This window comes from Rhineura floridana, chromosome 6 (assembly GCF_030035675.1).
Source record: "Rhineura floridana isolate rRhiFlo1 chromosome 6, rRhiFlo1.hap2, whole genome shotgun sequence".
Lineage (NCBI taxonomy): Eukaryota > Metazoa > Chordata > Lepidosauria > Squamata > Rhineuridae > Rhineura > Rhineura floridana.
In genome coordinates, this window is record NC_084485.1 from 32,587,524 (window position 1) to 32,608,816 (window position 21,293).

Here is a 21,293-nt window from a genome sequence, read left to right on the forward strand (position 1 = left end):
ATACAATCCTAACAATTCTTCTTGGAGCTAATAATTGTTACACTACCAAACTTTTTTGACACTGTTCAAGTTTTTTTTAAATCAAATACAATGAACAGCTGCTTATATGTAAATCAACAAACCCATATTTGTTCCAAAATTTTCTGGATTTTCAATCATTCTTGGACTCCCACCCATCATGTTTTGCTTCTGTAATACGGATAATGTATTGACACTCCTCAGTGATGGGCTTGAACCCACTGCTATGGGACTGTCTAAAGACATGGCTCTGTTGAAAGTAGGGCGGGTGTTCTGCACAGATTGGGGACTTCTCATACCTGTCAAAGAATGAAAATATAATTGCATTGTATCATCTTTAAACTTAAAATAAGATGAGCTACTATGAGAGATAATTAGAATCTACTATACAGTTATTCAATGTAAATTTAATAAAACCACCTAAGATACTTGTCCTGAGCACATGTTACTGATGGAGACTATTGTAGAGATATGATGAAAAAAATGCTCCAAAAAATCTTCATCTGGTTTATTTTATCTTCTACTATTTAGTGAATAGTACTCACTAATAGTGAGCAGTAATTCCCTATAACTACTCTAATTGTTATAACAACATAGTACATCTCTTTGGCTTTGTATAGTTCTTGTTAGCTTTAACTCTATTAGGACTACACACCAAATTCTATAAAAGTTTAAAAAATACAACCAGAGAACACACACACAGAAACTAATCTGCTTGGGACCCAAGAGCTTAGAAGAACGCCTCCCCCATTATCTACCCACCCATGTTTTGAGGATGGGAGGGAGGCCCTGCTGGTGGTGCCACTGATGGGTGTGGCCCATTGACTGGTGACTCATGACAGGGTCTTCTCCATGACAACACCTCATCTATGGAACTGCCTCCCCATTAAGGTATGTCTGCCCTCATGTTGATGGCATTTAGATGAAGATTAAATACATATTTGTTCACCCAGGCTTTTGACACACAAGTGTCAACTGGAATTCAGCAGCTTTTTATTTTATTTTATTTTAGTTTTAGACATGTATTTTTGGATGCTTTTAATTATTGTATGGATTGTATTTTCTAAATTGTGCACAGCCCTGGGTTACCATGAAAGGAAGGGCAGTAAAGAAATGAAACATTGAGACTTCTAAATTTTTGCAGAGATTTGACCGAAGAAATCCTTGAGCTTAAAGCTGCAAGCATGTAGTAGATAGAGGAAGCCAACTCTCAAATACTGGGGAGTTTGCAGAGCAACAGGTCCAATACTTCCACTTTCTGATGTTGCAGACAGTTCACTTTCAGAATGTCCAGTAACAGGAATCAAGAGGTCTAAAAGTTCAGCTTTGATGAATTAGATAATTTGAAAAAGGGGAAATAATCAGAAGAGGTAATTGAAACTTACTCCAAGGTATTTCTTTAGGATTAGAATACTTAACAGGAATTATGCTTTTTCCTACTGTAAAACAAATGCTTATATTTGATATTATAATTTCTAAAGCTCACTATCAGACATTACAGAATGTATCTGCAAAATAATGTGAGACTATTCCTAAACAACAATACAAACATTTTAAAAGAACCAAGGTTATCTCCTGAGAAATTAAAAACAGACAGAAAGAATTAAGTGAAATGGAAGGGAATTAAACTTTACCTAATGGTGCATTTTCTTGGCACAATGGTTGCTTATTCCCCATATTACTTCCATTTGTAGACACTGGATTACTGCAAAAATCTGAGCTAGTCAGATCACCCAAAATTGCATCTAAATTATCCACCAAATCTCCGCTCATCTGAAAAGAAGAAAAATAGTTACAAATAATTGTCATTGTTTAGATTTTTATTGAGTAAATGGAACCATAATGTGAACTGAAAACTATGCCTTTGAAACTTACTACTAACTACAAACAGCTGGAAACAATGTAAATATCTCGTCAGTTACACATAAATTGATTTTGGGCGGGGAGGAAGAAAAAGATAAAAAGTTATTTATGCCTTCTATGGCTATTTGAGCACAGTCAACATATCCAATACAGATTGGGGATTATTTTCTGAGGTATCCCCTAAGATTAGGCCTGCAATATTTAATTGATTACCCTATTTATTTATATTTATGCACTGAAAAACATGCTTCCAATTAACTGAATGGCAGAGTTATTTATTAAAAAATATATATTAAGAGTAGTCTCCGATTAAGTCACACTCAGAGCAGATCCACTAAAATCAATTAAGTCAGCTGTGACGAACTTATGCCTTTTGTTTTCAAAGGGCCTACTCTGAGGATGACTTGGGTCGCCATCCTAACCATGTCTACTCAGAAGTAAGTCCTACTGAATTGAATGGGGCTTATTACCAGGTAAGTGGAGTTAGGACTGCAGTCTTAACCAGATGCTACCCTAAGTAATGAATGTAAGTACTTAAAATCCATGGGTGGCACACGCCTTCTAATAGGAGGCATCCACATTCTCCCACATACAGAAGAAAATACCTCTTCAGGGAGGCTTGATACAGTGACACATGAATGCATTATCTACAAAGAAAGAATGCTGATGTTATGCTGCTCATCCCTGAAGAATTTAACTTGCACAATGCAAGTTATTTTTTTTAAAAAAACATTAAGCACTGTTTTAAAAACTATTTTGATGTAACGAACATTGGAATTGATGCTAGCTGCAGTTTTAAGACCTGCAAAAAAGAAGGGCACTGTTCCATTCAATGAATTTATTTGAAAAGCAAAAGGATACTGAATCAATTGACGGAGATTTTTGTTACAATACTCTACCTCTTCTGTGGGTTCTGTTTTTATTTTCATCTCTTTTTCTTGACTTGAAGTAGGTATGGCAGAACTACAGCACTGTCCCATCTTGCTGTCCAAACTTTCTATTTTAGGTTTAATGTCTTTTGAAAGTTGATCCTTTCCATCATCCTTGTCAAGCAAGTGTCTAAGGAGAGCATGATTCTCTTTCTTTTTAGGACTCATTTGTTCCTGTTTGACTGTTCCTTCTCCACAGGAAACAGGGTTACTATCATGGTATGTATCTTTACCTGTAGCTTCAGCTGTGATTTTTGCTACTTCTGCTGGAGAATTACCATTCCGCAGCAATTTATGCAAAATCCTATGCTTCTCTTGCATGTTTGATGAAGAAGAGACCCCTCCAGATGTAGAAGATGAGACTCCAGATGAAGGGCTTGTAGCATTGGTAGAAGGTTCTTTGTAACTAGAGTCCAAGGGAGAGTTTGACAGTACAGGATGGCCCCTGTCCTCTGAGGAACAAGTTAGCAACTGGAGAAGTTTTTTATGCCCTTTGCTTTCAGGTGGTCTCCTCTGATCAGAGCCTTCAAGGCTCTCCTCTTTGCTATCTTTGTTACTAAGGGAGTCCCTGCTGTTTGACTGACACATAGAACTCTCCACTTGATTTTGCTCACAAAACAGGCCAGGAGAGCTTTTTGAATCCTGGTTTCCCATTTTACTTTGCTGAGAAATATTCATATTTGGAGAATTGTCTAGCTTTGGACCCAGTGAAGAAACAGTAGACAGAAGGGAAGTTCCAACCCCCTCACTAATGGCCTGAAGAGCACTAAGTGAGCTGCTTGAAAAATTGTTGTTGCTAGTGTTGCTGGCAGTTCCCATTGGAGAGTGTACACCTACATAAAAAGAGAATTTACAGTGGAGAAACACTCAAGTGAGGTACTACATATTAATTAATAGGTTAATTAAAATATTTTTGAAATATTACGGCAGAAAATACTCAGGGGAAAAGATTTAAAACTGCTTGCCATAATTCTTGCATAACAGTATCTTTCACAGTATACTATGAAAAGCTGCACAATAAGTCTGATTATATATAGCACCTCTGGGCATGATAGTTGATGAATGGGTCACAAACAATGATCATCATCATCATTTGTGGCCACCTGAATAGTATCACATTTCAGATGCTGAAACAGAAAACACTTAATTACCTGCTGCAGGAGAAAATTGGCGTGAATTCACTTTTGGACTCCCACGATTCCTAGGGGATATCATTAAATTCTGTTGACTGGAAGTTAAGCCTGGGCTGCCATGTGGTGGGCTGCCCATACTTAATCCATAGTTACTCTGATAGGGAGAAGACTGCATTTCTTGTCCAGAGTTTGCAGATCCCATATTTCCAGGACCTCCATATCTAGCACCACTCATCTGTCCCATTAAGTTAGGATCTCCCATGCCATAGTTTCTGTTCTGCAAAGGTATATTTTGCCCAGATGACATATTCATAACACCAGTGACTGAATTTGTATTGGCAGTTGTAGATGCTCTAATGTTCTGTCCCATTGTATTGGGATTTGGTTGATATCCATTTTGTTCTCTGAAAATTACAAATACATGGTATTAGCAATCAAGCTTCACACACAGTGGATTAGTAATATCCATGTTAAGTATCTTCTTATACCTTCTTCCAGGAATCAATGCACAATACACACCTGTAGCAATAGAACATAGGAACAGTACTGTGGTCACTCCTCATTGAGTAGCTCATAGTAATTCATTATGAAAGTAACAATTTTTCCTTAACCCATTATGTTAATCTTTTTATCAACATGAGTAAGGCATAGGAAGAGCTATTTAAAGTACAATCTATATTTCCCATGCTGTATATTGCATATTCAGCTAATCCTCTTGACAAGAACAGGAAATGTTCCACTCTCAATTAGGACTTAACAGAAGGACAATGTGATACAGTGGATAGAGGATTGCAGCTCTGTTCTATCATGAGGCTGATTGAATGGAATCTGGAAAATTATCATCTCTCATCCCAAACCTACTGCAAAAAGTTGTTTGTTGTGAGGAAAACAGATAAAATTTATAAAGCACATTACATGCTGAAATGTTATTATTTGTGCTTTATCTTTAAAATATAGAAAAATGAGTATGCTCAACAAATTTCACCTCTTTTTTTCAAAGGTTCAATATTCAATATCTCACAGAGGAGGTCAAGTCTCTTGCTCCCCTGGTGCATTCACTACAGCTGCCCAATTCCCCTGCTTTTTAAAGTGTGATAGAAATATCTGTTGGCTATAGGTTAATTCCTAAACAGCAATGTTTTTTTCCCTATTAGTGAATTTCTCTGCTTTTTAATCTGGGAGGTAAGAAATGGGATCCTGTGCAGGTTTGCCGAGAATGGTTATTTGCATGCTTACTGAGTTCTGTGGGATTTACTCCACTGCAATCATACTTAGGATAGGTGAAACTGACCACAGGGGATCAGGGGGGAGAAGGTGGAGTAGCAGGGGTGGGGAGGAGGGGGGGGAGAGGAAGGTCAGGGGAGGAGGGGGACAGGTTTGATCATTTGCATGTTTATTGAGTTCAGTGGGATTTACTCCCATGCAATCATGCTTAGGATAGGTAAAACGCCATAGGAGGGAGGGAGGGAGGGCTGGGGTGGGCAGGGGAGGAGGAAGAAGGAAGAGGGGAGGGGACGAAGGAGGAAGGGAGAAGAGAGGGGAAGGAGGGGAAAGACAGGTCTGATCATTTGCATGCTTATTGAGTTCAATGGGATTTACTCCCGTGCAATCATGGTTAGTATAGGTCAAACTGACCATGGGGAAGGAGAGAGGAGAGGAAAGATGGGAGGGGAGAGGGGAGCAAAAGGAGGGGAGGAGAGGGGCCGGGCAGGAAGGGGAGGAGGAGGACAGGAAGGGGAGGGGAGGAGATTGGGTGGGTGGACACTGGGCGGAGGGGGATCCCCTTTCCTTTCCAAAAGGAAACCATTGTGAACAGTAACATTCTTTTTCAGTGTTTCCCCCACTTTTTTGTTCTACAGCAGGCACATGTAGTCTCCCACGCACATTTAAACCAAAACTGTAACTGGCCACATCCACACCACACCAGACTTTTATTTCACTTTAGACAGTTGTGGCTTCCCCAAAAGAATCCTGGGAAGTGTAGTTAGTGAATGGTGCTGAGAGTTGCTAGGTGACACCTGTTCCACTCACAAAGCTTCAATCAGAGCAGCTGACTGTTAGACCACTCTGGCCACTGGAGCTCTGTCAGGGGAATAGGAGTCTCCTCTCAGCACCCTTCACAAACCACACTTCACAGGATTCTTTCAGGGAAGCCATGACTGTCTAAAGTGAAATCAAGGTCTGGCGTGGGTGTGGCCCCGATTAGCCAAGCTAAATAGCCGTGAGTCTGGCTTTTAGAACACTGACAGTTGGATCTTACTGAACATGCCCGGGCTGATCACTGACTTCAGTGCTAAATTTCTTAAATCAATTAAAAATCGGCCAGACATTTTTTTTAACTTTTAATTTGCAGAAGATGAAGGTCAGAGTATGGGGCAAGGTCAGTAACAGGATTACAGGTACTCTGTGAACATGGCTGATTTTTAATGAATTTCAACAAATTATGAGTACTCTTAAAGAAAAAAATCCAAAAGGGGTCTGGGCTTTTTCTCTTTTTACACTTTGAACTCTTGATTCTCTCTGACTGTTTTGTGTATCACCATGAAAATTTAGAGGGTTGTTAAGCAAGTGTTTTTGAAGCATCAGAATGGCATGAGGGTATTTTCTATTTATCATTGCGGAATGCAAAAAATCCATGCTGTCTATAATATAGCCACTCTGGTGGCTGCATAATTAACAAGAGCTTCAGTATACATACCATGTACCTTGAGATGATATATCATCCTATCCAAACCCAAAAGAATAAAAAATGATGGGTATTTGGATGAAATAATTTAAAGTTAGCATAGGAAAACAATATAATTTGCCAATTTTATCTCCCTGGTATATCTGACTGAATTCAACCATTCTCTTTATTTATTTATTTTGTTTATTTGTTAAATTTATATCCTGCCTTTTTCCCTAGAAGAAGCCCAGGGTTCCAATTTTGCATCTTATGTCTCATATACTGCCTTCTAAATGTTTTCATTACATTGGTTTACATTAGACATGCACTTTTGGAACTGTTAACAGAGATTATTGATTTCACCTTTGAAGAAAGTGGGTGGAAATAAACCCATGCCGGTCATTGGTAACTGGGTTTTGGAACAGTTTGCTTTTTGTCTGTGCCGTCACTATTGTTCCATCAGCTAAGGAGAATCGATAGAGTGGAGTTTCGGCATGGCCTTGCATATAAGCTGTTAGGAAGAATAGATACTATTAGAACAGCAGCAACCTGCTTATATTTCATATTATAGAAACAAACAAAAATAAAACTGATACATCATTAACTACTTTAACAAGATGGTTACTTGACAAATGAAATATACACTTTAAAAATCCAAAATTTTGTCGCATTCTATTATCAAACTTGTGTGTGAAAGAACGGAAGTCATCTTCACATGTGTCCTGCTTTAATCTAATAGTTTCAGAGAATTTATTACAATTAAATGTGTAAGAGTTTTTAGAACCAGTAAAAACTTTAAACCTTTCTTCTAGGTACTTTTTCAAATCTGTCACATACTGAAAGAACTAATATGGGTTAAAGAGTTGAACGTGTGTTGGGAAGGTGACCCAATTCACTCTCCTAACCTGCCCCCTACCCCTAAAAATGTAACATGGTTAGTCACGAACCTGCCGCTGTCCCAATAAAGGATATGCGATCTCTATGTTCACGTAATATTTTGGGCTTTCCAGATACCTTAACCTACCTTTCTCATATATCTCAGTGAAACCACCCCAAATAGCATAATTATTCATTAATTATAATTAACTTATCTGCCTAACATAACCAAATGGTATACACAATTTAATTTTTCACTGTAGATGCATCCTCTAATACAAATATTTAGTGTATTAATTTTAAATTGGTCCTAGATGTGCAAGTAGGCACATAACTTTTTGAAATTAAATAAATTAGCATTTTAAATATGAGATGTTACCTTCATGATAGTGGCGTTTGTTTGTCCAGGGCTGTCCTTCATTTTGACATAAAAATTTCTGAATACAACGACGGATTGTATCTTCAAATCCAGGTCTCATGGACCTTAGAGAATTTGTATCTATGTTAACAAGTTTACCTGTCAATCGGAAAAATGCTTAATAGATACAAAGATTTAATACATGAAAGCTAACTAAAGCAACATTGGCATGGCATGATTAGCAATATTTTTCAGCATTCGGAATTTCTACAATAAACAAAGAAAGGCTGGGCTGCATCCACAGTTCTTTCTAAAGGAGCACCTGCAGACCCTTAAACGCGGATCTCCAGAAAATTTGGATCAACAGATCATCATTAATATTCAGCAAAATTGTAGGAAATGTATGGTCAATGAAGTATAAGACTGCTCCCTATAAAACTTAGCCTTCTTTGCACCTATAATAATCTGCCAACAAGCAACGCAAAGCTATGTGGGCCAAAGAAAAGCCGTATCAGACTAAATATGGCCAGTAACATAACGAAGCTAACCCTTTTGCTTCAAGATCTTTTGCTGGTTAAGATGGAAAATTAATCTGTTGGTTTATTTATTTGTTTAAAATATTTCTATCCCACCCTTCTACTCTATAATAGGGCACTCAGGGTGGCTTACAATAAAATCGAACACATACATAATAACATTGTACACAATAAAGATCACAAAAACATTAAAATACATAAAATAGACACATACACACATTTAGGGGAGTAGTACTGAAGGGACTAAAAAGAGGTAAAATTAAAATAGAAGGCTAAACTCAGTTCAGGCTCTACCTTCAGTCCCTCCCAAAGGCTCTCTGGAACAAGATGGTTTTCAGAAGTCTCCAGAAAACCCATTTAAGCCCAACACTCAAACCTTTAGCTCATTTCAGGTGATATTCTCCCTTATCATCTCTCTACGCTGGTGAGAATAAGGTTGTGACTTCCTACATTGCCCACCAAGTGCCTTGTCCTGCTTCGGACATCTGTGAACGTCCATGTGTGTGTGTGTAATATTTGAACTTGATGTTCTTGTGTTAAAGTCCAGGATGCATAGGCCCAAATCATGTGGTGAATTCTGAGATTTGGGAGAAAGGAGATTGGCCACATGATTTACACTTCTGCATATTGGATTTTACAAAATAATCCTATTATTAAATTATTTATAGCTTGTCTTTCAACTACAACTATAAGTAAGGTATTCAATTGTTACATCCATGAGTGGATATCCAGGGTGTATAATTGCACCTTCCCACCCCAACCACTGCATGCACCTGTCCTGGGAAGATGGAATCTCAGTCCACTTGCACACATAGGGACAGTGTATTTATTTATTTATTATATTTCTATACCGCCCAACAGCCGAAGCTCTCTGGGCGGTTCACAGCATAAAAACATCCAGTATACAATTAAAAACATATATCAAACACTTAAACAATATATCAAAATAACTAAACATAGTTAAACACATAGACAACTACAGACACAATCCTAAAATGTTAAGTATAAAAACGTATTAAATCAGTTAAAATATTAAGCTGTTTAAGATATTAATGTTAAAATTACTAAAATATTAAGATTGTGAGTGATAGATGTAAAAGTAGATATTAAAATGTTAAAATGCCTGGGAGAACAAGAAGGTTTTTACCTGGCGCCGAAAGGATAACAATGTTGGCGCCAGGTGTACCTCATCAGGGAGAGAGTTCCATAATTCGAGGGCCACCACAGAGAAAGCCCGTTTCCTTGTTGCCACCTTCCGGGTTTCTCTCTGGGTGGGTCCCCGAAGGAGAGCCTTTGATGTTGAGCGCAGTGTATGGGTAGGTTCATATCGGGAGAGGCGCTCCATCAGGTATTGTGGTCCCAAGCCGTGTAAGGCTTTATAAGTCAAAACCAGCACTTTGAATTGAGCCCGGAAGCGTATGGGCAGCCAGTGCAAGTGGGCCAGAATCGGTGTTATATATTCACATCTCCGAGTTCCTGTTAACAATCTGGCCGCTGTGTTTTGCATGAGCTGCAGCTTCCGAACCGTCTTCAAAGGCAGCCCCATGTAGAGTGCATTGCAGTAGTCCAATTTTGAGGTTACCAGTGCATGGACGACTGAAGCAAGGTTTTCCCTGTCCAGATAGGGACGTAGTTGGGCCACCAACCGAAGTTGATAGAAAGCACTCCGTGCCACCGAGGCTACCTGTGCCTCCAGTGACAGGGATGGTTCTAAAAGAACTCTCAAACTACAAACCTGCTCCTTCAGGGGGAGTGCAACCCCGTCCAGGACAGGTTGAACCTCTCCCATCTGGTCAGGAGAACCACCCACCAACAGCATCTCAGTCTTATCTGGATTGAACTTCAATTTATTCGCTCTCATCCAGTCCATTACCGCAGCCAGGCATTGGTTCAGCACCTTGACAGCCTCACCTGAGAAAGATGAACAGGAGAAGTAGAGCTGCGTGTCATCAGCATACTGGTGGCAACGCACTCCAAAACTCCTGATGACAGCACCCAGCGGCTTCATGTAGATGTTAAAAAGCATGGGGGATAATACTGATCCCTGTGGGACTCCATATTGGAGGACCCAGGGTGCCGAGCAAAACTCCCCAAGCACTACCTTCTGGAGACGACCCACCAAATAGGAGCAGAACCACTGCCAAGCAGTACCTCCAACTCCCAGATCAGCAAGTCTCCCCAGAAGGATACCATGGTCGATGGTATCAAAAGCCGCTGAGAGATCAAGGAGAATCAACAGGGTTACACTCCCCCTGTCTTTCTCCCAACAAAGGTCATCATACAGGGCGACCAAGGCCGTCTCCGTGCCAAAACCGGGCCTGAACCCCGATTGAAATGGATCCAGATAATCAGTCTCATCCAAGAGTGCCTGGAGCTGGTCCGCAACCACTCTTTCTAGGACCTTGCCCAAGAATAGAACATTCGCAACCGGCCTGTAATTGTTAAGAGTTTCTGGGTCCAAGGAAGATTTTTTCAGAAGAGGTCTCACCACCGCCTCCTTCAGGCAGCCAGGGACCACTCCCTCTCGCAATGAGGCATTAATTACTTCCATGGCCCAGCCGGCAGTTCCAACCCTGCTAGCTTTTATCAGCCAAGAGGGGCAAGGATCCAATGTAGAAGTGGTTGCACGCACCTGTCCAAGCACCTTGTCAACGTCCTCGAGCTGCACCAATTGAAACCCATTCAACAAAGCATGACCAGACTGTGCTCCGGATACCTCATTTAAATCCACTGCTATAACATTGGAGTCCAAGTCCTGACGGATGCAAGAAATTTTGTCCTGGAAGTGCCTAGCAAATTCATTACAACGGGCTTCAGATGGATCTATCATGTCCTTAGGGCCAGAATGTAACAGCCCTCGGACAATCTTAAAAAGCTCCGCCGGCCGGCAGGTAGAAGATTGAATAGTGGCGGCAAAATATTGTTTCTTTGCCGCCCGCACTGCCACTAAGTACAACTTAGTGTAGGCACGTACCAGTGCAAAACTGCATCCATCAGGAGTTTGTCTCCATCTGCCCTCAAGCCGTCTCCTATGCTGTTTCATCGCTCTCAGCTCTGGAGTGTACCATGCAGCTGTATGAGCTCTACCCAGCAGAGGGCGCTCAGGGGCGATCATGTCAACTGCCCGGGTCATTTCGGTATGCCACAGTTCGACCAGGGTTTCGACAGGAGCGCCAGCCTTATCAGCCGGAAAACTCCCCAGAGCCTTTTGAAAACCATCCGGATTCATCAGTCTCCGGGGGCGGACCATCTTAACAGGTCCCCCACCCCTGCAGAGGGGGAAAGTCGCTGTAAGTCTGAACTTCAACAAGCGATGATCTGTCCATGACAAAGGGGCTGATGTAAGACTCCCTACCTTCAGATCACCTTCATCCTGTCCAGTTGCAAAAATCAGGTCCAGAGTATGCCCTGCCACATGCGTTGGACCAATAGTATATTGGGACAGCCCCATGGTTGTCATGGAAACCATGAAGTCCTGAGCCGCCCCAGATAAGGCGGCCTCAGCATGTATGTTGACATCCCCCAGCACCAGAAGTCTAGGGGATCTCAACAGTACATCCGAGACCACCTCCGTCAGCAAAGTTAGGGAGTCTGTTGGGCAGTGGGGTGGGCCGTACACCAACAAAATTCCCAATCTGTCCCGTTGACCCAACACAAGGTGCAAACACTCCAGGCCAGTAGCTAAATGGACAGGGTGCTTGGAGAGAGAGATGGAACTCCTATAGACCACAGCAACCTCCCCTCCCTGGCCCTCAGACCTACCTTGATGCTGAACCAAATACCCAGGTGGGCACAGCTCAGAGAGACTAGCTCCACCCTGTTCACCCACCCAGGTCTCGGTTATACATGCCAGATCAGCCCCCTCATCCACGATTAAATCGTGAATGAGAGAGATCTTGTTATGGACCGATCTGGCATTCAAAAGCAGCATTCGGAGATCTGAGAGCTGGCTGATAGGGCAACCAACAATCCTGTGGGTGCGCGGAGGACCGGAACACGGCACAGCCATTAATTGTCTGGGCCGTGTTCCCCTCACCTGGCAAGTCCTCCGCACAGCGCCATATCTCCCTTTACCCGTCACTACATTAATTGGGGCCTCCAGAAATCCTCCCAGTGTAGGGGTAAGTGTCATCCAAACCAGACCTTTAATTTGCAGAAATACTGAATAAGTATAATTTAAATCAACGGAACTAATTAGAGGAGAGATTGAGAATAATACAAGCAAAATATACTAAAAATATACTAATGGGGGCTCTTGCAGCCAAAGGGCAGGATATAAATAAAAACTCACCTAAAGGCAAGCAATTGTACAAGAGCTAATAACTGCATAGAACATGCTTTTGTGATAATTTGCACTGACAATATGTTTTAATAGTTATTCAAATAGATTTCTTACCTGAAAGGTCATGCCTAGTAACAAAGCTCTCTGTGTTTGGTGAAAATACCCTTTCAACTGTAGAGATACGACGTGCCACACATATCATACAGGACTGCAAATCTGCAATTCAAAATATTTTACATTTTATTTATACATATTTTGAGATTTAAAGAAAACAAAGGCTTTCTGTTTTACTCAGGGATACAAAAACTGCCATCTATGTATTACTAAATACATACTATACTATTTTATAAAATGCATCGATTGAATGCTACTCATAACATTATAAAAAAAATTATAAAAAAAGTTACACATAAAAGATTAAAACAGCCACATCAATAGGTATATCTTGTGGAACGCCTCTCCCGCTATGAACCTACCCGGTCACTTCGCTCAGCATCTAAGGCCCTCCTCCGGGTACCAACTCATCGGGAAGCCCGGAGGATAGTTACTAGATCCAGGGCCTTTTCTGTAGTGGCCCCCGAACTGTGGAACAGCCTCCCCGAAGATGTACGCCTGGCGCCTACGCTGCTGTCTTTCCGGCGCCAGGTTAAGACCTGGCTATGCTCCCAGGCATTTTAACTGTTAAATGTTTAAATGTTTATAACGTTATTGTGTGTAGCTTGATTTTATTGTCATATTTTGTATTTTAACCTTTTGTACACCGCCCAGAGAGCTATTCGCTATGGGCGGTCTATAAATGAAACAAATAAATAAATAAAAATAAATAGCTTGTTGTTACCTTCACCTTCCTCCAGCATAGCTCTTGGTTGTGATAAAGCAAAACACTGCATGGTTTCAAATCTTTGATGTGTATCCTGATTGTTCCCTACATCTTCCATAAGATCATGTACTGTGTTCACCATCATGCGACAATTAAATGTATGACTCTTCTGTCTAGGTGCTTCATTGGTCCAAGAAACTCCATTCACTAGCGCACACACACAGATTTAGAAGAACACATCACATTTTAGGCAGAAGAGAGCTTTACACAAGGTATTAAGACTACATTCTTAAGAACATTTACTTGGAAGAAATCTAATTCAACACATGCATCTCCTAAGGTCAGAAATTTAAGAAAAGGGAGGAGGAGAGAATATCCCACCATCTGACATGTGCTGCTGATGTTCTTGCAAAGTGCATGCACTTCTTAATGGCCTAAATCAATGTTGGTGGTGTCAGCTCTGACAGGATTGATATTGCAATTTGGTGTTGGGGGAAAAAGGCAAGCACTATCCATATGCTATCCTTTTGATGGTTTAAAATGTTATCAGTACTCTCAGAGATTGTAGTACTGATTTGCAAGCAAAGCATCATGTATACAGCCTTCTGCTGTTGTCCTTCTCTAGACATGGATTGTCAACTCAAACTGAGTGCACATTTAAGCATGCTTACACCTGACTGAAATCTATGGGATTTGAGTAAGCTTATTTGAACGATTTGATTGTGTCATTAGAAATATTATTAAAATATCCTTATTGCTGTCATTTAGATCATTATTTTTCAAATGCAAGCATTACAATTTGCGAAAATTGATAGAAGATATAAAGTCACTATGTGGATTGTTTTGATTCATTAATTCCATATAAATTTTCCATAAAACAATAATTAAAAATAGCTATTAATTCTCAAAATATCCATATATTAGTTCCATCCATAAATGAAGCAGTCTAAGTATTCATTAGATTTCTTGCCTGCCCTTTACCATAAGTATAGCGTATACCTATAGCGTATATGATGCAGAAGCTCACCGAGAAATCGTAAGTATAGGAAGCCAGAGGAACTTACCCCTGTTCCATACTCCACTCAGGAGCAGGGCTACTGCCAGCTGAGTCGGCCCAAGCCTGGCAGAGGAAAATTAGCCTTTAAAATAGCTTGACTTACAGCACCCTTTTTGCTGGGGTAAAGTCCCCCTGGGTTGCCTGATTACATGACTGAGTCGAAAGAGGTTTGGAACAGGTGTAAGCCTTTCCTTAAGAACATAAGAACATAAGAAGAGCCTGCTGGATCAGGCCAGTGGCCCATCTAGTCCAGCATCCTGTTCTCACAGTGGCCAACCAGGTGCCTGGGGAAAGCCCGCAAGCAGGACCCGAGTGCAAGAACACTCTCCCCTCCTGAGGCTTCCGGCAACTGGTTTTCAGAAGCATGCTGCCTCTGACTAGGGTGGCAGAGCACAGCCCTCATGGCTAGTAGCCATTGATAGCCCTGTCCTCCATGAATTGGTCTAATCTTCTTTTAAAGCCATCCAAGCTGGTGGTCATTACTGCATCTTGCGGGAGCAAATTCCATAGTTTAACTATGCGCTGAGTAAAGAAGTACTTCCTTTTGTCTGTCCTGAATCTTCCAACATTCAGCTTCTTTGAATGTCCACGAGTTCTAGTATTATGAGAGAGGGAGAAGAACTTTTCTCTATCCACTTTCTCAATGCCATGCATAATTTTATACACTTCTATCATGTCCCTTGCCCCGTTCTGTCCTTGCCATGCCCTTGGAATGTCCCTTTTTGGGAATTACACTGGCATACGTTCAGTTCTGTTGGTGAAGACCCAGCTGGATTGAGAGAGTTAAGTTGGCATATCCCTGGCTGAGTCGGGATGAGGGAATGATGGCAGCATATCCCTGGCTCAGCCATGACAATCCAAGATCTACCTATTTCAAACTCGCTCATCCCAGCAGTTCTTGATTCGGATTGTGCTTTAGCCTCTAACAAACCCCTGTGCAAAAAGATGCACCTTCATCAGCCCCTAGAAAGACATCAATAATGAAGTCTATATAGGAGCTATATTTAAGATCTGTGAGTTTAACAGCAGATGTCCATTAATGAAAGCACTAATGGAAAATTAGCTTAAATTACAGAAACTGATTTTTAAAAATAATTTGCCATTTACACACAAGAGAGACAAGATATATGTAATTAGTCTCTAGCCATAGACATAGTGCTAGATTTTGCTTAAAAATTTAAAAAACATTTGTCAAAGAAACAGCCATTGGGTGCATTGGCAAACAGATGGTAGACAAATGCAATAAATAAAATAAAATGTCAAAGCATTATGTGAAAGATAATTAAAAAACAAAAAATAAAAATATTGTGGTAACAGTTAAAGCCTTATAAGTCTTCCTATTTATAATTGATATCTACATAGTAAGAAAATCAATTACTATAAACAGCCTTTTTACCTGCAGATTTTGGTAAATTTTTAAGGAAATCCTTCCGGTCCTCTTCATGCAATATACTGTAAACACTTGTATTAACCAGGTCCTCTTGTTTGTATTGCAAATACTGAGTGACATTTTCAGATACAAATACAATGTTCCCATCTCGATTTACTACAAATAAGAAGCCATCCAATGCCTAAAAGCAAAATTATGGCAAAATATTATCCAAGCGTACGGACTTTCAAAGATATAGGACAGAAAGCTACAGATATATAAATAAGGGTACACCAATCCCAGGCAGCAATTTATGTATTATGTATTAATTATGCATATTTTGTATTAATACAGGCTTTGTGAGCAATCCTACAAGTTGTACTTAATTCAATGGGACATACTCATAGCTATGTCTGTATAGGATTGCAGCCAGATTGAGGATCTTTTGTAACAGAGGAGTAACAGATGTGCAGCAATGCACACACATGTATTCGTGCATGTACGTATATACACACCACCCCTGAGCATCCTGTTTGGTCCATACTTCAACCTAACAGATATGAAGGTATGTTATCTCCTTTTATTTTTTACAGTTTAGTGCAAGAAGCTGCTCCAAACTGAAGTCTCTCAAGTTCTGATCACTGTTTAGGTGTGGGAAAGGAGCCAAGAGTCTAAATACCATTCCAAATAACTCCTGAACCATATAATAGATGAAGGAGGCTGAAAGAAGCTTCTGTAAACGGTTTTTTAATAACTGAAAACAGAGCAGTGAGCATGTGGCCTTCTGCTATGCTAGCGTTTCTCTAAACTGAGACCATGAAATACAGGGTTTGGAGGACTGAGAGTAAGGCCAGGAGCAAGCCAAGGTTTGCAATTCTAGTTTGAAGGGCTCATTCAAACCTTACCTTGGTAACAAAAATAAACTTGCTTTGATCAAGCTAGGAAATTATCAATTAAGCTGTAGGTGAAAGGGGAGAGGGTGCACAAGCACCACCAGAAAAATAATGTCTGAATGCAGCCAATGGAATTATTTGCTTTAAAAAAGACAAAGAAAATTGGCAATTCAAATTTTGTACCAAGAAAAGCTGGAAGTTGGTTTCATTTTCAATGAACGGCAGCATAAAAGCATTTAAAATAAAATAAAAATAACCCCACCACCAAATATGATAAGGATTAAATCAGCAGTTCTTCAGTCCATAAACAGTTCAACTGAATGCCTTTCACAATATTACCTGCTTAGTAAAAGCCAAAAGAGAAGGTGCCAGGCAAGCCTAGGTGGGCAGGGAAGAATTCCCTAACTGGAGGAAGGGGGAAGGAACACTACCCAAAAAAAGGCACTACCCAAAAACAATGGCTCAACAACTAACCATACTTCTGATGGGTAGGGGCATTCACAGAAAAAAATTCTCAAATTATCTAATTTCACAGGGAAAAAAATATGGGACGAAGTTCTTCAGAAGAACATGAATGAAACAACACATGGTCTAAAAAATCAAAACCAGGACTTAAAACTGAGCCAGGAAACACACAGACAATGTAAATCTGTAAGGATCAGTATTATGTTGTCCCTGCTATCTGCACCAAATTCTGGCCACAGGTGTTTGGGTTTTTTTGATCAACTGATGTTATGAACTGTCTTTAAAGGCAATCCCACACGCAGCATATGATGGTAATCCAATATGGAGTTTAGCAAAACACATCAGAGGGAGAGTCCCATTTTGGCTGAGGGCTCTGTCCCTGTTTTGATGAAGACAGTGCATAACTTTCTTAACATCCACTCCTTGCTTCTTTCACATACCAATCCCTGTAGGCTTCTTTCACATACCAATCCTGTCTTCCAGATTGCACTTAGTACAATAATACTTCTAAAATAGGGATATCAAAAGCACAACAAAGCTTCCCCCTTGATGCACATGCAGCCAGCATACCAGACCATAACAGGAAATGGGAAGCCTGTGCGGACCCTACACCCCATCTTGGCTGAACAGAATGTTGTAATTAAGAGATGGGGAATCTGGGGAATCTGTGGCCCTCCAGATGTTGTTGGAATGTAACTCCCATCAGCCCCAACCAGCATGACCAATGGTCAAAGATTATGTGAGCTATAGTCCAACAGAGTTGTCTATCCACACGCTAACGTCTGAAGTAGCTTAAGGCATTTATATCAATTACCTCCACAAGAAACTCTGAAGATTATTATTACTATGATTATTTAAATTTGTATCCCGCCCCTCCTTGCAGAGGGAACTCAGGGCAGCAAACAAAGACACTAAAAAAAAAAAAATCTTTAAAACACCTTAAAACAAAGCACCTTAAAAAATATCTTTTAAATGTATTTGAAAAAAACACTAAAACAATTCCAACACATGAAGACTGGGATAAAGTCTCTATTTAAAAGGCTTGTTCAAAGAGGGCGGTTTTCAATAGGCGCTGAAAAGGCAACAGAGATGGCACCTGTCTAATATTTAAGGGGAGGGAATTCCAAATGGTAGATGCCACAACGCTAAAGGTCCGTTTGATTCCAAAGGTTTGGGTTTTCTTCTCTGAAGCCCTTGTAGGTTAGTATGCCTATATTATTTATCAAATGAAAAAATATTCATATGATATATATTGTTCAGATCTAGAAGAACTAAAACAGAATAGCCTATAAGCTTGCCTGTAAAAGAAGAGGTCCCAATGAATCCTTATCAATAACTCCTTGACCTGTCGAAGATACATCAGCCTTCTGGACATCATCATCAGTGAAAGCTGTTTTTCCTAAAAATGTACAGGAAGTTTTGAAAACTACTGCACATAAGTATTTTGGAAGCTTCTGCTATACATACCAAGTGTTTTAAAAATATGCAATGAAAATCAAATGCAGTTATAGAATTAATACGTGTTATTTTCACAATATTCATCACAACATCTCAGAATGTTTTTTTCTCTCTCTCTCTTCACTATAGGAAAACATAACGTAACACTGAAATCATTATGTTAATGGAGATCACCATATCTAGCACTGTACCCATGGCAAGTTCAGGAGCAGGCCTTGGGATCACATGCCAAGATTCCTTCTGTATTCCTTACTTGCTCCTCTAATGCAACTAAGCAGGGGATAGACATTTATTTGAACATGGGATGTGCCCAACCTTGCAGGACAGAACTTTGTTTCTTGTGAGCTCTCACCAGTTCACTTGTTACTTTAAACCTTTTTTGGTGAGGGAGGGAGGAAAATAATGGTTGGAGAAAGGAATTGTTAGCCTGAAACCTCTCTTTTGAATTCACTGTGGACACAATCCTGAATGTTCAGTATCATCCCAACCAATTATTCTACAGTGATTAGCCCAAGATAATGAATGTAAAATTAAAGTTTGGTGTAGAAAATTTGTCGATCAGTTCTTCAATTTGTTCATTTTGGTACAGTACCAATTATTTTTGCAGTAACCTTTGTTAATGTAAACTCACAGTCAACATTCAAGCAGTTAACAGAAAAGTAACAAATCTGCTTTATTTAAAAGCTAGATTTATAATGTCCCTTTATAATTTAAGAAGCCAAGCCTTGCCTTGTTCCTTTATCTGACGTATCTGTCTAACAGTTTCCTTTAAAATTGCACATTTATCCGGTTTGACATTGAAATTGTCAATGTCACTCAGATTAGCGGATATCAGCTCAGCCAGTTCTTCAATGTATTTGCTTTCCTGTTCACGTCGACGTTTCTCTCCACTGCAGATCAGACTAGAAACAAGAGACATCTTTATGATCATAGGATTTTCATTCATACAATTTATTCATTCTGTAAATTATATGTACAGATATACACTTCTGATTATGTTTAAGTCAGTCACACCGGTTGTGTTTACATGTCATGGTAAGCCATATTTAAGATTCCTCCTGCTTCTCCATCCTGCTAGCGAGTCGGGCCAACAAACTATGATCCACAATATGAAGCCAAGATTTGTTCTTGGCTTACCAATTGTGGTTTGTTTGGAACAAACACCTGGTTTTGATGTAATTTGAAGATAAAGATCTTTTTGTTGTTGTTCCAAGCTACCTGGGAGGAGTGGTGGGAGTATTCTTTGCATTCTTGGTAAATCATTTACCATGGCTTACCATGACATGCAAAGGCAGCCAGAGCATGCACAGAAAAATGAGTTAGAAATGTTATACATCAGAGGTAGCCAACATGACACCCTCCAGATGATTTTTGGACACCAACTCAGCCACTGAAGCTTGCGAAGTAAAATCCACCCACCTCAGAAATACCAACACGCACACCCTTTTCATTTGTTAATCTTGGGGCACAAACTTGCCAATAGCCACTGGGAGAGAGGTTGAGGTACTACTCTATTACCTCTCACTAACTTTTCAAATCAACCCTCTAAGAAAACTAGTGGTTGAGCAAGGATATAAACTAATGTTTTTCAAACTTCACATCAAAAGGAATCAGCAGGAGATCAACAGAGGAAGGGCAGTAAAGTGTGGTGGTGGGAAAACTAAATATACATAATGAAATCTATGTGAAAAACCTTATATTAGGAGGACATCAGAATAGGATTACTAATCAAAAACGCCCAGCATTGTAAGGGCCATCTTGCATTTGGCAAATGTTGAGTGGTACAGGTACACAAAAACACAGAAGGTAAGTAAGAACTCAAACTACTGAAGGGAGAAGAAAAACAAGTTGTTATACCACTATTACTTTATTGACTTAAGCAATATACACCAAATTTACATTTTTAAGCAATATACACCAGATTAAATATTTATGCTTTTCTAGGGTCCTTTATTTTATCATATTTTATTTTAAGAAAACAATTATCAACTCTCCTCCAAATTGAAAAGTAATTTATAGGCAATTTTATATGCAGGTTTTATTAAACAACTTTTTCCTGCAATATTATGATTTGACTTGGTTTCACATATACAAATTTCAGCATGCTAGGCATGTCACCAACTACAATTTGACACTAAATGCTAACATATATTTTGGTTAAATACTGAAAAACCCATTCACTATTTGTAAACAACTCATAATAAAATAAAAAATGAATACTCTCTACCCTGGTCCCGGGGTATCACAGGGCAATGGCTTGCGTTTTCTTGAATCACTGGTCATGGTGTCCAAGGAGTTCTCCCCTAATCCACTCATTCTGATCACACATCAGCAACTGAAACAGTCAAGGAGTAACTAAGTTGTAATTTTTTCATGAATAAAAAACAAAGGTGTTCAAAAACAAAGTTAGGAACTTGGTTAAACTTTCATAATGACAGGGTTGCAAGTGACTTGAAGATCATCTAATTTAACGGTTTTCAACTGCATTCCAGGAAATACTGGGAATGAAGATAGACAGTAAATATGCCCATTAGTGAAGAGGAATAATGAATAAGGGTCCCTGTAAAACAG

The 21,293-nt window shown here is 39.8% G+C and overlaps 1 protein-coding gene across 16 annotated transcripts in view; it reads right to left on the reverse strand.

Annotated features, from left to right (window-relative positions):
• NCOA3 (nuclear receptor coactivator 3) overlaps positions 1-21,293 on the reverse strand; it is a 178,752-nt gene that overhangs the window by 19,901 nt on the left and 137,558 nt on the right. For 15 of the 16 annotated variants that reach the window (XM_061631378.1, XM_061631380.1, XM_061631366.1 and 12 more), the window contains 12 exons: positions 20,950-21,057; positions 19,452-19,624; positions 18,563-18,663; positions 15,934-16,108; positions 13,499-13,687; positions 12,775-12,876; positions 7,864-8,001; positions 6,972-7,119; positions 3,962-4,347; positions 2,781-3,643; positions 1,653-1,791; positions 123-317 (listed from right to left, as the gene is read on the reverse strand). In XM_061631378.1, the coding sequence (XP_061487362.1) occupies positions 123-317; positions 1,653-1,791; positions 2,781-3,643; positions 3,962-4,347; positions 6,972-7,119; positions 7,864-8,001; positions 12,775-12,876; positions 13,499-13,687; positions 15,934-16,108; positions 18,563-18,663; positions 19,452-19,624; positions 20,950-21,038 (2,698 nt within the window). In that variant the 5' untranslated portion in view covers positions 21,039-21,057. The remainder of the gene's footprint in view (positions 1-122; positions 318-1,652; positions 1,792-2,780; positions 3,644-3,961; positions 4,348-6,971; positions 7,120-7,863; positions 8,002-12,774; positions 12,877-13,498; positions 13,688-15,933; positions 16,109-18,562; positions 18,664-19,451; positions 19,625-20,949; positions 21,058-21,293) is intronic. The other variant, XM_061631382.1, reaches the window with a different exon arrangement.